Here is a 14,563-nt window from a genome sequence, read left to right as displayed (position 1 = left end):
TCTGCGACATCCGCGGAAATGCATGTGATTATGCAAGGTAAGTTTTCTTTAAAGTGATTTACCACCTGAAAATGATTGTCTTCAGCAGCACATGCGCAAATATCTGTCACATCAGAAAGCAGCCAACCAAATGTCTTGAATAAGTCGATTGTTGCTTTGATTCGGGATCTAGACTAACAATTGAACCAGAACGGCAAGGACAAATATAAAGGCTGCAGGGCCTTCTCCGTCGCTCACTTTTGGTTGAAAAGTGGAGGTATACGTCATTTCAGTTCCAAGCGCCTGAAATTCTCAGTATCTTCATGTGTTTACTGGAACTATGTCAGGCCTCTCATACTGCTGTGTTGCTTATTCTCCATATGTGCAAGGCTTCCAAATGAAGGTCTCCAAAAGCCTCCAAAGGTTATACAGAGATAGGGTTAGGGGTCCTAAAGCCCTAACCCTGCTATCCCCTGCATGTCGCGGTGATAGGACACCCCCTGTCGATTTGTTTGCTTGGGTGAGCTTTCCCGTCCTTAGTCGCGTCGCTAGCCACGACGACGTCCCGCGATCGTACATACATACATAGTACATAAGTCAACTCAAGCCATTCATCCACGACATCATCACTGCCACGACGGCACCGCCCCAATCGTGGGCACTACATTCTTCTGATCCTGTCCTTTTCGTCCTCGATACAGCTGCATTTCGTCATGATCAGAAGCTGCCAACGTTAAGAGCGAATAAAATAAACAGCATCAAGAACGACGCGAAACGGGCAACCCTGTTGCGGTGCAAAGGGGGTCTTCCTGTACTTGATTGAACTGCCAGAACGTTGCACGAGCGAAGAGGACAGAAGACAAGCGGCGATCCGTTGAGCTGCATTGCTCACAAAGCGGATTAGTTCGGGCCAGAGGAGGGACATCGAGAACACGCCCACACAATGGCGGATTCACTGCACAACGCGCCGATAGTGCTCGACAACGGTTCTGGTACAATCCGCGCCGGGTTTGCGGGCGACGACCTGCCGAAATGCTACTTCCCCTCGTTTGTGGGGCGGCCCAAGCACCTGCGGGTGCTGGCCGGCGCGTTGGAGGGTGAGGTCTTTATCGGGCAGAGAGCCGCTACGGAGCTGCGTGGCCTGCTCAAGATCCGGTACCCGCTGGAGCACGGTATCGTGACGGACTGGGACGATATGGAGAAGATCTGGGGCTACGTCTACGACGAGGGTCTGAAGACGTTGAGCGAAGAGGTATGACGGCCTCCCCCCCCCCCCCTCTTCCTGTCCTGCCTTTGTTATAGATAGTGTTACCATCTATTATCTGTACCTTGGGCCGCTCCAGAGCTAATCTTATCTGTGTTATGTATGCAGCACCCCGTCCTCCTGACCGAACCGCCCCTCAATCCTCGCAGCAACCGCGACACGGCAGCCCAGATTCTCTTCGAGACCTTCAACGTCCCCGCTCTCTACACATCCATACAGGCCGTTCTGTCCCTCTACGCCTCCGGCCGGACAACGGGCATCGTGCTGGACGCGGGCGATGGCGTGTCGCATGCGGTGCCGGTGTACGAGGGGTTTGCCATTACGAACAGTATCCAGCGGATCGACGTCGCGGGCAGGGACATTACGGAGTATCTGCAGACGCTGCTGCGCAAGAGCGGGTACGTGTTCCACACGAGCGCCGAGAAGGAGGTCGTGCGGCACATCAAGGAGGCTGTCACGTATGTGGCACATGACCCGCGGAAGGAGGAGAAAGACTGGGCGCAGGTGAAGCTGGATCAGAGCAAGGTGGTGGACTACACGCTGCCGGATGGTAACAAGTTGAAGGTCTGTCTGCCTATTATTTCCCCCTGTCGTTGTCCTGGTCACAAAGCTGTACGAGATGCGCATGAGATGCTGACTGTTGTACTGGTCTAGATTGGAGCAGAGCGCTTCAGGGCACCAGAGATCCTGTTCGACCCCGAGATTATTGGCCTTGAGTACCCAGGCGTGCATCAGATTGTGGTGGATGCTATCAACAGGACGGACCTGGACCTGCGGAAAGCACTATACTCGAACATTGTGTTGTCTGGTGGCAGCACGCTCACCAAGGGCTTCGGTGACCGCCTCTTGACCGAGGTTCAGAGGCTCGCTGTCAAGGATATGCGGATAAAGATCTTTGCACCGCCGGAGAGGAAGTACTCTACCTGGATCGGCGGCAGTATTCTGGCTGGTCTGAGTACGTTTAGAAAGGTAAGTTGCCCTGTCCTCTTGGTGTTCCTGACGATGAGATATCCCAAAAAGCAAAAGAACAGCGACTGACGACATATTACAGATGTGGGTCAGCATTGATGACTGGCATGAGAACCCGGACATAATCCATACCAAGTTCACATAATCGATTCATGTTAAACTAGAATCATTTGCGTAGGAAGCAAGAGGAGAGAGAATTGGCATGCAGAGGGTCAGAGCGCGAAAGCAAGATGTACTACGAATCTCAGCATCGAGGAGGGGCCCTCGGGTCGTGCAGATATCAATTGGGTGATAAGTGCAGTGAAGAGCATGTGTTTGCTTTGCTGTAGCCGGAGTTGACATCTCATTCAGACTAGACGGAGAAAATGATACCCACGTTGACGATAAACAGCTTTTTTGAGTCACATAAGGGATGGATATCTTTTGTTGGAGATTTGTTCAAGGCCGTTGTCGGGCCATTATATTCCTTCATGTATGCTACATACTGCATAATAATACCAGACGGCTGATACAGCCGCCCAAAAGACGAAAAGAACCTTTCTTTTTCTTTTGTATCATAAAGTCGCTTCCTGGGTGGGGTATTGTAAAGACCATAAGAAAATATCGCTTTCCACCCACGATTCACCAGAACAAACGCCGCTCGCAATGATGACCCACCCCCATCCATGTCCTGGAGTCTGCCAGCCAGGAGGAATTGGATGGGAGGGTTTGGTCAATGACCGAAAAAAAAAAAAGGGTGTCCATTCCTCCCTTTCTCTTTAATCATTTCCTCTTTGTTGTGCGAATGTTTCTTCGTTTGAGCTGAGGCCCACCAAGTTTCATTAAATCGGAAGAAGAAAAGAAGCAAATAAATTCAACCAAACCAAACGCCAGTCGTTCAGAACTTTTCTTTTTCTTTTGTTGGGTCATCCGTGAAAACGCCCACCGTGCACCATAAAAAAAAGAAAGGGAGAACCCTCTCAAGATGTCCAAAACGTTGCCGACACCACCAGGCACCACAACTGTCATGTCATAAAGCCGAGTATGTGCGTGACAAAGAAAGAGGGAGAAACAGGCAGAGATGAGACTATTTCTTGAGGTCTTCGAAAGCCTCAGTGCTTGTTGCCAAACACGCCGCTCAGCCGCCTCAGCACACCCGAGCCTGCACTGCTGCCCGAGCTAGACGAGGAGCTCGCGCTGCCCTGCCTGCTCTTCTTGCTGCTGCTGCTGCTGCCGGCGGCAGGACCACCCGTCAGCCCCGACGCGAAGTTGCCCGCGCCACCCCGGCCGACATGGTAACCGAAGCGGGCCTGTGCCTGGCCGCGGCGGTCGGCGCGGGAGAATTCATCCTCGAAGGAGAGGACGGGGCGCTCGATGTGGCTGTGGGCGTTGCCTGCGCCGCCTCGGCCGGAGTAGAAACGACGGCCCTCTGAGGCGGAAGCAGAGGAAGAGGATGAGGTGGTGGAGGTGGTGCTGACGTTGGTGGCGACGGGGTGGATGGGGGTGGGCACGCCGGCGGGCGAGGTGGTCAGCGGGGCGCGGAAGTGATTGCCTGCACCGCCGCGGCCGGCATGGATGTAGGTGTTTTGGGCGACGGTGGGGTGAGGCTCGGTGATTGTGTAGCGGGAGGGCATCTTTTTGTTTTTGTTGTTGTTGTTGTTGTTGTTGTTGTTGTTGTTGTTGTTGTTTTGGTTGGTGTGTTTAGTAAATGGTTGTGCTGATATCTGGTCAAGAAGGGTGGGATTGTTTGATATTGAAATGACTCCTCTGCAGTATGTGTTGCAGTGTTGTTTTCAAGAAGTTGAGGGTTATGAATGTTGGAATAACGAATTCCTTCGAGAGAATAATGAATTGATTAGGTATTGTCAGTGAGTGAGTAGAAGTGTGTTTGCTTGATTATGTCACAAAGGGTTTATATGGTGAGGAGGGTGTACACGAGAAGGAGGGCGAGAGCTTATATAGGGATGGGAGGCCAGGTCAGGAACTAATGAGTCCTCCCTTGGAGAAGAATTTGCAACAATGAGCAAATCCAACTTGGCACTAGATCCCATGACCCAAAGACAAAACAAGGGAGAATCCATGAGGGAAAAAGGAGGCTTGGTACATTGGTATTGTGAGACAAGACCAGAAGCGCCAAAGTACCTCCCCTCCTCACTAACAAAAAAAATCAAAATCATCATCACTTTTACAGTGGTTGGGTACTATGAAGAGAGAAAAATTACAACCGCTGAAAAGGTCGAAAGTGGCCCTGGAACCCGCTACACTTTGCAGTTAACGGCAAGGGGGTTACAGGGGGGGCTCATTGCCTCTTGTGGTCATGAGACCTGTTAACCTGCTGCCGTGGCTTTCTATGGGGTAAGAATTACCCCATCGATTCCCTTCCCGCGACAACTTTTTAGTCATGTTCCAAGGGCGGGCGGGATGGGACTTGTAACCGGGCCACGCACTTTGCCTTGCTTGGTGGCCCTCCCAAGGTACATTCGATTTCTGTTTTTTTTCTTCCTGTCCCCCCTTCATTTCATTTCCAGCCTTTTGGTCACCTTGTATCCCCCAGCTGACCTTACCCTTCTCTTGTAGCGCCCGGTTTGGTTGTTGGCTCGGTCCCCTTGGCAGAACGGGTCAGTGATGCCCGGGAAAAGAGAGAGAGAGAGAGAGAGAGAGAGAGAGAGAGAGAGAGACTCCAAGGGCTGGTGACACCATCAACATGACACTTGTCGTGACTGTGTGATTTGAAACACCAATGGGCCAATTGTTTGCGGACACTGTGACGAGCTATGTGCAATACATGAGGAGAGATCACGTCCGCTACGCTCGCCCACATGTGTATGTTACATACTTGTACATCGTCCCCAGCAGTCAACGAACACAGATGCATCAAGAGGACAAGACGGAGAGCTTGTCTCATCCTCTTCTCCATGCTCTTGTTGCGCTGCCAACTCAGCAGCAAGCAAACTCGTTTGTCATCTCGATGGAAACAGCAACATAGAATATGTGGGTCCCTCTTCTTTGACCAACTAGGAAGTCACTCGCGAAGCGGGAGGAGACCTGTACGTGTGTGTGTGTGAGAGAGACAGGGCCCATCAGCTTTGCAGAGCTATTCCTGGAACGCGACAAGGAACGCTGTCGACCCCAGATTTTAGGGCTGGCCCCGTGATGCTTGAGGCTAGGGACAGTTGTCCGTCGTGAGAGAGAGAGAGGGGTCTCCAATCGACAAGCTGTTCTCCTTCTCCTCTTCCTCCTCCTCCTCTCTTCCCTCATCCCTCCTGCAGCTTCTGAGACGGCAGTCGAGGACGGTCAGGGGCCTCGGTTAGGCTGCATGTGGAGCAATTGGCCATCTTTCTTTCTCCCTCTCCTGGAGGTCTGGCCTTTGCTGGGCGGCGAGGCCGTGGTGGTGGCTATTGTTGTGGGCATGCGTGGTTACTCACCACGTACCATTATGGATGGTCATAGGGGGGAGGAGGGGCCGAAAGAAGAGAAAAAGAAAAAAAAAAGGAGACCTCGAGCTGGCCAAGGCTCGCAAGGTCCTCACTCGCCCTGTCTCGACCTTCCCCCTCTCCTTCTCTTCCGCCTCGGCTCCTGGATAACGGCTCGACCTGGGAGTGGATCTTCAGGGCTGAAAAAATAAAACAGAAAATGACCGCGCGGGACCGAGCGAGAATCTGGGGAAAAGTACGCTACTGTGACAATGAAAGACCGGCTAGGGGCGGATAACTTTCTCCAGGACTGCCCCTGAACGCGGACTCCACGTCAATGACGAAAGAAAGCAGAGTTTTTTCTTTCTCTCTACTTCTTCTTTTCTCTTGTTTTCATATTGCCTTTCTCTCTTGGCTGACTCACTGATCAAGATCTTGTCACCAGAGTGGGGATCCAAAAATTTCTTTCTCTTTTCTTCAATGGTTGAAGTTTTCTGCCTTCATCCACTGATCTTTTTGGGGAGGCGATCTGAGAGTTGGAACACGACAAAAGAGAGGCCAAGTACTGAGTCGACCAGGGAGGGGGCGGGAAGCGAACAACTCTCTTACAGTCTGTCGTCTTTGTTTAGTGGGCATTGCTTGTGTGCTTTGGTCCTACTGCATGTTACATACTACTATGGCATAGTCAGGACGAACCCTGCCAAAGTCGTCGCACCACCATCCGTCCATGCGTGAGGATGGGCAGTAGTTAGGTAAAATGGGGGTAATAGTCGCCCTCTTGCCCTTCCTTTGCGGGGGGACACCACCGACACGAGCCATCTGCCCAACGGTGCTGTTGGAGGGGGATGGCGCGACTTGGGGTGCTGCACACCGCATGTCAGACAAGATGTAACGCTCAATTCTCCTGCATCTCCGAGGAGGAGTTCTCACCAGAGGGACAGCACAGAGAGGGAGAGAAGTCAAAGAAAGGATCATCGTCGTTTTGATATTCATCTTCGGAAAGAAAAAGAACTTCGATTTAGACCTTCGTTTCCTTGTCCTCCTAATTTTTCCTTTTCCTTTTTCCTTTACTTTACCTCACTACGGGACAGCCAGCCTAGGAGAATTCCTGGTACTTTCCATTCACAAACGTGACATAGTATGGCAGCTCATCGTCCTCCAGCAACTGGCTGAATATCTTGAAGTGTCCCTCACCATCCGGCTTGCTTCCCACAGGCCCGCCTTCCGCCGTGCGCTCATCCGCAAAGAAGAACCTATACCCATCATGTCCAATTAGCAAGTGCTCACTTCTTCTTTTGCCCCGGGAACTCATTGATAAACACCAAAAAGAGAGAAGAGAAAGAAAGGGGGAAAGGAAGAAGAAGAAGAAGAAGAAAAAAAGAGAAACTCACCGAATCCCCTTGGCCTTGAACGCCACATCCGCCAGCCCAACCCAATAATTCGCACCACTCTTACCAATCCCCAGGCCCACCAGCGCCGGAACAGGCAGGATCTTCTTGGGAAGAAAATTCCCCGTCACGATAAACGTGCCCTTCCTCCCCGTCTCCTCGCCTTCCTTCCAGACCCGCACAGCCTCGCGGGCGGCCACATAGGGACTCTTGACCATAAGGTCAAAGTCCCGACTGAACGCGTCCTCGTCCACCTCGAGCGGGTTCTCCGGGTCCGAGGGGGGCGACACGGCGGCGGCGTTCCAGATCACCACCGAGGGGAACGCCAGGCCGGCCGAGGTCAGCTGTTGGAAGACCTTGGGCACGGCCTTGGGGTCCGAGAGGTCGGCTTGGATGGCGTGGACGTTGGTGGGTGTGGACGCGGGCTTGGATCGCGAGACTGTGGCTACGTGGTAGCCGGCGCCGAGGAAGCCCTTGACTAGGGCGGCGCCTACGTTGGAGCCGGTGCCGAAGATGAGAGCCACGCGGGAGGAGGATGATGAGGCCATTGTGATGCGTGTCTGTCTGTGTGAGTGTGTGAGTGTGTGTTCGGGAAGCAGGAATACAAAGCTTGTTTGTTACTTGGGTGGATGTTTCTCCTGAAGAGAGATGAACCTGTGAGTTTTTATTTTTTATTTTTTATTTTACTATATAACACTTCTCAAGTGCTTTGATGATGATGATTGTGATGATGATGGTGATGATGATGATGATTTCATTCGACCATTTTGATGGACATGATCGGCTCTAGATATATTTCTTCTCCTGCCCCTCATGATTATGATCATTACCATATTCGTCTTCCCTACCTACTACATCTATTCCCAAAACCAGTAAATGCCGATAATGATGATGATGCAAGACCAAGACTAAACCGTGATGAATACGACCTACCTACCTACCACCACCATACTACAGACCGATCATCCTTTTTGATTTCGAAGCATTTGGAAGCAACCTCGGCGCTCGGCCTAACGTGCCCAGAAGCACACCTGATTGGCCCGCAGCACTGCAAATACAGGGATGGACTGACTGTCCTAGAATACTACACGACCCTGCTTACATATGTACACTGAAGCCTGGACGGCTGCTCTGATCACGCTTATAAACGCCTCCCTGCTGCTATTTAGACTATCAACTGCGTGCAGTGCTACAACAGCCTTGTGTCTAGACCTCACGCCCTTTTGTGAAGTTGTCGTTCCCCTTGATTAATAATGGCAGGGTGCCGGCAGGACGCTTTCGTCGGCCTTGTCGGTCTGAGGTTTCTTTTGACAGTTGGCGTGGGAAGCTAACGTTATTAGGCCAGGGGACAGAGAGGCATCTTCTAAGCCAGGCTGGAAAGCCCTGTGTTCATTATAGAGTAATGGTTGCTGCTCTCCTAGAATATTTTAATGAACGGCCGGACCGTGTTTGTCATTCTTACACACCCGAGAAGAGGGGGTATCTAACATGATGCTCAATACATGTAGAGTGAAGAAAAGAATGCGTGTGTGGGTGGGAGAAGATAGATCTCTCTCTGAATGCTCGCTCCTTTCTTTCCTCCCATTTCCATCGCCAGCCCATTCCGTCTGAAGAATCTAAGTAGCACGCGCTGCCTTCCACTCCATGACCCGGCCTACTTTTTCTCTTTCTCACTTTCCCTCACAACTCATTACCAATTTGTTGAGTCTTCCGCTAGCCGGCCGTGATTACATTCATGTCATCATTAAAGGATTGATCTCGCCTATGCAAACATCCTGCACGCCTTGGTTTTTTGTATGTATACCATCGCTTCCCTCGCAGCGGCCCATCTCTCCCGCGAGTCCTTTCTTCAGTGATTATGGGTTTCTCGAGAAGAAAAGGGCACGGGAAAAAAAAAAAAAAAAAAAAAAAAAAAGAAGACGAAAAGAGCCATGTCCAGCAGGAGAATAAAAAACCACACACAGCAGGATCTATAAACACACGCTGGGAAAATAGAGTCATGTGTTGGAAGAAATGAAGTCCGATAGCATCTCTCCATGTGTCTCCGCCCCCGCACTCGGCTGAGAAGCTGGTCCCGAGGGGGTTTTTGTTGCACACACTCTCCTCATCACCGCTTGAGAAGCTGACTCGGAAGGATGTAAAGATGGCTGGGTATAAGAACTCGACGAGTTACCCAAGTGTTGTATCTCCTCTTCCCCGTCTGACATAAAAGGTGGTGGTGATGATGATGATGATGATGATAATGAGGACGTTGACCCTGAAGAATGCGCGCCATGCAACCGATGTACTCGTAGCTGGCCAGCAGCTCTACCTCTCCGCCCACAGTGTTGCTCGTGGAGCAAGTGGCTCTGCAGATGCCTGTAGAACCTTGATCTCTTCCAAGAGCTCTTCATCCAAGGCTTCCTCCGCCTGTTGTCCACCACTCCGCGAAGACGCATCTTCTTCCCATTTGCTCGCTGTTGTACATATCTCCTGATTCGAAATATGGTCCCCCGTCTCCAATCTTCCTTACTCTCACGAATTTCTATACGTTGAAGCAGGTTTCTCAAGAGTCGAACCTTGGACGTTCGTTTCTACCGATCAAGGGTATCGTCGATGGCAAGCAGCCAGCCCTCAAAGGGCGAACCAACCTTGTCCTAGAAGGTATCTGAGTCCTGGGAGCCGATTGTGCCAAAGGTATCTATTGGATTTTTCAAACACACAGCGTCAGCAATTGTAAGATTTCAATATCGCTACCCAGCTTTGTAGCTCATCACATTTTGTCTGAATCAAGCAAATCCATCCCGCAAAGAAAAGCTTCGGCGCGTACCTCTTTTCCTCCTCCGGTCTTCAGCCTGGCCCTCGGGCGGCGCGGGGCTACGAGTGCCCATCGCGCGAGGTCCGCTAGGTCGCCGGGCCGGGGCACCTCGGACGTTCTGGAGGTTGCGGTTCTCCGGCTTGGGGCTGCCAGCAGGCTTGTAGCCCAGTGCGGAGATACGGTTCCGAGTCGGGGTGACGCCCCGTGTTGGCGACGAGAGCCCATCAATCGGTTCCTTGGGAGGCCGTGGAGGCCCGCTCGACGAGGGGTCGCCTGTTGGTGAGGGGGCGCCCTCCCAGGTGTACTGTCCCTGCTCCTGGGACACCGAGCTGCCGCCGCCGCCGCCGCCGCCGCCGTACCTGGGCTGTTGGCCGGTGAAACGGTTCAGGCTCGTGACGGAGCCCCAGTTGGCAGACTCGGGAGACATGGGCTGATCGAAATCCTGGGCCGTTGTCTCGAGCGTCCGGAAGTGCTCAGTCTGGCCCTGCCTGGGCTGCGGGTGTTGCAGGTTCACCGAGTTGCGGTGAGCCCTGTATTTGGGATCCTCTGGGGTATCATAATGCTGAAGAAAAGGGTTTTCTGGGAGGCCGTGCTCGTCGTCCTCAGGGTCATGCTCCATCGGGAGGGGCGTCCGGCTAACACCGGCCATGGTGAACTCCATGTTGGTCTCGATCTGGTTGGGATCATGCCGTCGCGACTGCGGCTGGAGGTTAGGGTCAGAGAACCCCGAATGAAGTTGATCCACGCTGACGGGATCCACCGGGTAGTCATCGTAGTCGCCTATGCTGGAGCCAGAACGGGAGTGTGCCCGGAACGAGTTCACGTCTGTGTCCTTGGACTTGCGGAAGGCCTTGCCCACGCTGGAGGCCGTGGTCTCAGACCAGCGGGAGATCTTGGGAAACCAGCTGGACGACCCGCTGGATTTGTGCTTCCTCCCTTTGTCCACGCCCATGCGCGGGGTGTTCTCGTTGCTCAGCGATACCTGATGTACTGCTGGCGCCTGCGGCGGTGTGCCTGGGGGCACTGAGTTGACACGTGTGATCTCGTGGACGGGGCTCGTCATGTCTGCATCGCTGCGGCTGTGGATCACAACATTGGAGTCCTCGTACTGGTCCTCCTCGTCTCCCTCGGGCACGGTACTTATCCGGTGTCCCGACACCTTTCGCTGGTACCCTGCAGATGGGTCGCGAGGGATGGAGAGATGGCCAGATTGGCTAGCGTAGCTGGCAGTCGAGGTGCCGGCATGCCCCTCGGGTTCGTAGCCACGGTCCTGCTCGTATTGAACCGCAGGTTGGAGATTGTCGAGAGATGGACCGCTGTCCTGGCCCATGCCGCCGCCGCCCTGAGCAGTCTGTGCCTTGAGCACATCAACCTCTCCCAGCAGTTGCATCAGCATGTCCTCGATCCTGGTCAGGTCGTTTGTCCCCTTGGCGCTGAGACCCTTAATCGCTCGCCGCCACAGGTTGCGCGTCTTCTTCTCGTTGTCAGTGCCACCCTGAGAGCCCGTCTGGACTGACCTCGCACCGCTGCCAGGGAAGGGACGGGGGCCACCAATGTGACGCTGCACCGTCTTCTCGGTGTTGTCCTTGACCTCGGTGATGATGACGTCTTCGGTATCAGCGAGCAGCTTCTTGATGTCGTCGAACGAGTTCCGCATCTCAGCCGCAGTACGGACGAGGGTGACGAGAATCTCCGTGTCGCGAGCACTGCGCTGGGCATCGCGGACCATGAGATGCTGCATCAGAGCAATGATATCCTTGGACTCGATCTGCTCGATGCCCGTGCCGGTGGCAGCATCATACAAGGGAGAGCCCAGGCCCTGAGGCGCGCCGGCCATGTATTGAGGATCCTGAGAGTTGAAGAGGGACTCGACACCACCAGGCATGGGTGGCTGCGGCGAATAGTCGAGGGCCTTGCCCTTGATGTCGGGCGTCCTGTTGGGACCCTGTGAGATGTACCCCTCGTCGATTTTGGGCCCGAAGGGACTTCCAGAGCCATAATTCATGTAGCCCAGGGGATCGTATTGAGGAACGTGGCCAGGAAACTCAATATCAAGACCAGGAGCGTTGGCCAGAGGACTCGTCCCCTCATAAGGGTTGGTCACAATGGTGTCCCGCTTGCGGTCCTCATCTGTGCGATGCCACTCGTCGTCATCGTCGTCGTCGTTGTGGTCGTCGTCCATATCCTCACTGGACTGGCGACTGTGAGCGTGTGCCATGGCGGCAGCCGTCGCTACCGCAGCAGCGCCTGCGGCCTCGTCAAGGGTGATGCCATGACGTCCATGGATGCTCTCCTGCGTGGGCGTGATGGGCTCGTCCTCCTGCCACTGGGCCTCCTCCGTGGCGCTGAGACGGTCGCTCATTCGCGACGGGTTGGTCAGTGCATCACTATCATGCGCAAAGTATCCTATCTCGGGCAGAGGATCGCTGGCGTCTGGCAGCCCGCTGTGTCCGACCCTGGGTCTGTCGTATTCGTCCAGACGGTCAACGCTGTGCGTGGGCGTGTTCGCTGGCAGATATCCTTCGCGAGTACGATCCTTGAAAGATTTATTTCTCTGCACACCCTCTCCCAGCCACTCGCCTTCAGGCTCCTGCTTGCCCTTGCCCTTCGCGGCCGCCCTCAGAGCGGCGGCCGCTGCACCAACGGCTGCACCGGTGATGGCAGCCTCAGAGGCAGTCGGCCCATGCTGATACTTGGTGATGGGGACTTTTCGGCCATACTTGTCAAGGTCGTACTCTTGAAAGTGCTGCGGATGGTGGGGGTGGTCCTGGTCTTCCGAAAGCTCAGATACCGTATCTTCCTCGACCACGCGTGGTGGCTCGGGAGTCTGCTCACGAGAGCTGGCAGCCATCTGCCCCTCCTCCTCGAGCATGGCTGCGGCCTCGAGAGCAGCCGCAGAAGCACGGTTGTTACGCTGTTGGCCGCTTCGGCCCGACTCGCCAGTGAGAACAGACTCATCCAGGGCAGAGCCCTCGACCAGTGAGGCGACGTGCGACTCTACACCCGCAGGAGAGGGAACAAGGTCGCCCCTGGCGCCGACAGCACGCACGGCTGTGCCGGTCGTGAAGCGGTCGAACTCGCTGTCGTCGGTGTAGGTCGTGTTCCTGTGTCCAGTCCTTGAACTGGTGACGCTGCGATCGTCCCTGAAAGACTCCTGGCTGAGGAGACTGGGTGATTCGCCGCCCCTCCGAAGGGACTTTCCAGGAGAGGAATACGAGTCGGATGTCCGATGAGAGATCCTCGATTCGCGGTGCAGCTCACTCCCGCCCTCTGTGTAACCCGAAACGCTCGGGATTGGGCTGAGACCGCGGCGCTCAGGTTGATATGGCACATACTTCAGGGGCGGCGGTACTTCTTGCGTGTTATAATAGTTGTTGTAACCCGGCTCATCCTCGTATTCCTCCTCTTCCTCGTACGAATCGTCGCGGATGGGAGCCTTCCGCATGTATTCCTGCTCATACTCCTCCTCGAGCCCGCCAGTCCTCCGCTGGGGAAGGGTCCTGAGGTCGCCGTGGGAGATGTTGGCATGTTGCATCCCGAGTGCGGACTGCAGGTTCGAGTTCTTCGTTGGGGTGGGGCTGGCTGTCCCGGAAGATCTCGAGTCGATAGACGGTGTGCCCTTGGGAACTTGTAGCACAGGTGTGAGCTCCTCGGTGGCGGAGTGGCTGTCCGTGTCGGCAGACAGAATGGACGTTCTCGTCATTTCTGACGGGTTGATCTCGCTCATCAATGGCATCGGCGGCGCGGGCTCAACGTCCTCATCGTCCTCGACGTACCGGTCAGACACACGACTCTTCGCCTCGGCTCTACGGCGACGTCGCTGCTCCCGGGCGGTGGTTTGTGAGTTGTTCTCGCGCAGGGCACCCGCGGCTATAGCACCCAGGGCAGCCCCAGCGGCGGCAGCCTTGAGCTTGTCATGGTTGCGCGGCACCTCCTCGATTTCATGCAGAGACTCGTCCACCGAGTCCTGGTCCACGCTCGGGGCAGGGCTCTCGAGCAGCTCATGGCGCGCCTCTCTATCTCGGGAAACTCTGCGGCTGAGGTTCTCACGGGACTTGCTCGAGTATCCCGAGCGACGATGCTCGCTCTCTGCGTCGTCTTTCGACAGAGTCGTTCCACTAGATACGGAGCTCTGACGGGCCTCACGCTTGCTCTGCTCCCTCTTGATAGCAACCAGCTCAGGAAGGATGAGCCGTCGAATGGCGTCCTCTACCGTCTCCAGCAGCTTTGGGTTGTTGATTGAGGACCTCGAGACACCCGAGCGCATCGAGCTTGCGTCCACGGAGCGATGGCCATGTGAGATGGCCGAAGAGAGCACGCTCGAGTCGGCGCCAGACACGACAGATTCCTGATTGTGCTCCTTGCTGGACCTCCTTCGCGATGAGGACTTGCCAGACTCGGAGGGGTGCTCGCTGCCACTACTCTTGCGGTGCTTGGACTTGTGCCTCCGCTCCGACCTGTCTCGGTCCCTAGACTTGGACATGACGGCCCTCTCCCTGTCGGTAAGCTCAGACCGGCTCTTGCTGCGCACCTTGTCTGCGACAGCGGCAGCGGCCAGGCCGGCAGCGGCGCCACCCAAGACCTCTCTGGTCCGCGAGGGGCTCTTGCTGCGCTTCTCGTCATACCGTGACGGACCTGACCCGTCCAGAAAGCTGTCGGTAGGGATGGCGGAGATATCAGACATGTTGCCGGGTTGGTAAGAGGCTTTGCTGTCGGCAGCAGGGATCAGAGGACTGGCGGGGCGGCGGCGGCGTTGCTGACGTCCACCCGAGTC

The 14,563-nt window shown here is 54.8% G+C and overlaps 3 protein-coding genes across 3 annotated transcripts; 1 reads left to right on the top strand and 2 right to left on the bottom strand.

The window, feature by feature from the left end:
- Positions 1-594: 594 nt before the first annotated feature.
- On the top strand, positions 595-2,357 carry M406DRAFT_93411 (uncharacterized protein; the record flags this gene model as incomplete). Its single annotated transcript, XM_040926251.1, has 4 exons — positions 595-1,231; positions 1,352-1,807; positions 1,898-2,212; positions 2,295-2,357. The coding sequence occupies exons 1-4, from the start codon at positions 923-925 to the stop codon at positions 2,355-2,357; spliced, it is 1,143 nt and encodes a 380-aa protein (XP_040771559.1). The 5' UTR covers positions 595-922.
- A 283-nt stretch (positions 2,358-2,640) lies between these two features.
- Positions 2,641-4,183, bottom strand: M406DRAFT_282324 (uncharacterized protein). The gene is made up of 2 exons (XM_040918476.1): positions 3,670-4,183; positions 2,641-3,618 (listed from the first exon to the last, which is right to left on the bottom strand). The coding sequence occupies exons 1-2, from the start codon at positions 3,823-3,825 to the stop codon at positions 3,304-3,306; spliced, it is 471 nt and encodes a 156-aa protein (XP_040771558.1). The 5' UTR covers positions 3,826-4,183; the 3' UTR covers positions 2,641-3,303.
- Positions 4,184-6,564: 2,381 nt separating this feature from the next.
- Positions 6,565-7,719, bottom strand: M406DRAFT_358233 (NAD(P)-binding protein). Its single transcript, XM_040923836.1, has 3 exons — positions 7,614-7,719; positions 6,996-7,556; positions 6,565-6,857 (listed from the first exon to the last, which is right to left on the bottom strand). Exons 2-3 carry the CDS (start codon positions 7,538-7,540, stop codon positions 6,701-6,703), a joined length of 702 nt encoding a protein of 233 aa, XP_040771557.1. The 5' UTR covers positions 7,541-7,556; positions 7,614-7,719; the 3' UTR covers positions 6,565-6,700.
- Positions 7,720-14,563: the final 6,844 nt, after the last annotated feature.

The sequence above is a fragment of the Cryphonectria parasitica genome (genome assembly GCF_011745365.1).
Source record: "Cryphonectria parasitica EP155 unplaced genomic scaffold M406scaffold_9, whole genome shotgun sequence".
Taxonomy (NCBI): domain Eukaryota; kingdom Fungi; phylum Ascomycota; class Sordariomycetes; order Diaporthales; family Cryphonectriaceae; genus Cryphonectria; species Cryphonectria parasitica.
This window is presented reverse-complemented; position numbering and strand designations above follow the sequence as displayed.

Excerpts from the sequence above, each read along its gene's own strand:
- M406DRAFT_282324 (XM_040918476.1), bottom strand. The coding sequence starts at position 3,825 with ATGCCCTCCCGCTACACAATCACCGAGCCTCACCCCACCGTCGCCCAA. Across the intron at positions 3,619-3,669 it reads TCCACCCCGTCGCCACCAAC|GGCCGTCGTTTCTACTCCGG; the intron begins GTCAGCACCACC and ends TCCGCCTCAGAG.
- M406DRAFT_358233 (XM_040923836.1), bottom strand. The coding sequence starts at position 7,540 with ATGGCCTCATCATCCTCCTCCCGCGTGGCTCTCATCTTCGGCACCGGC. Across the intron at positions 6,858-6,995 it reads TTCAAGGCCAAGGGGATTCG|GTTCTTCTTTGCGGATGAGC; the intron begins GTGAGTTTCTCT and ends TGATGGGTATAG.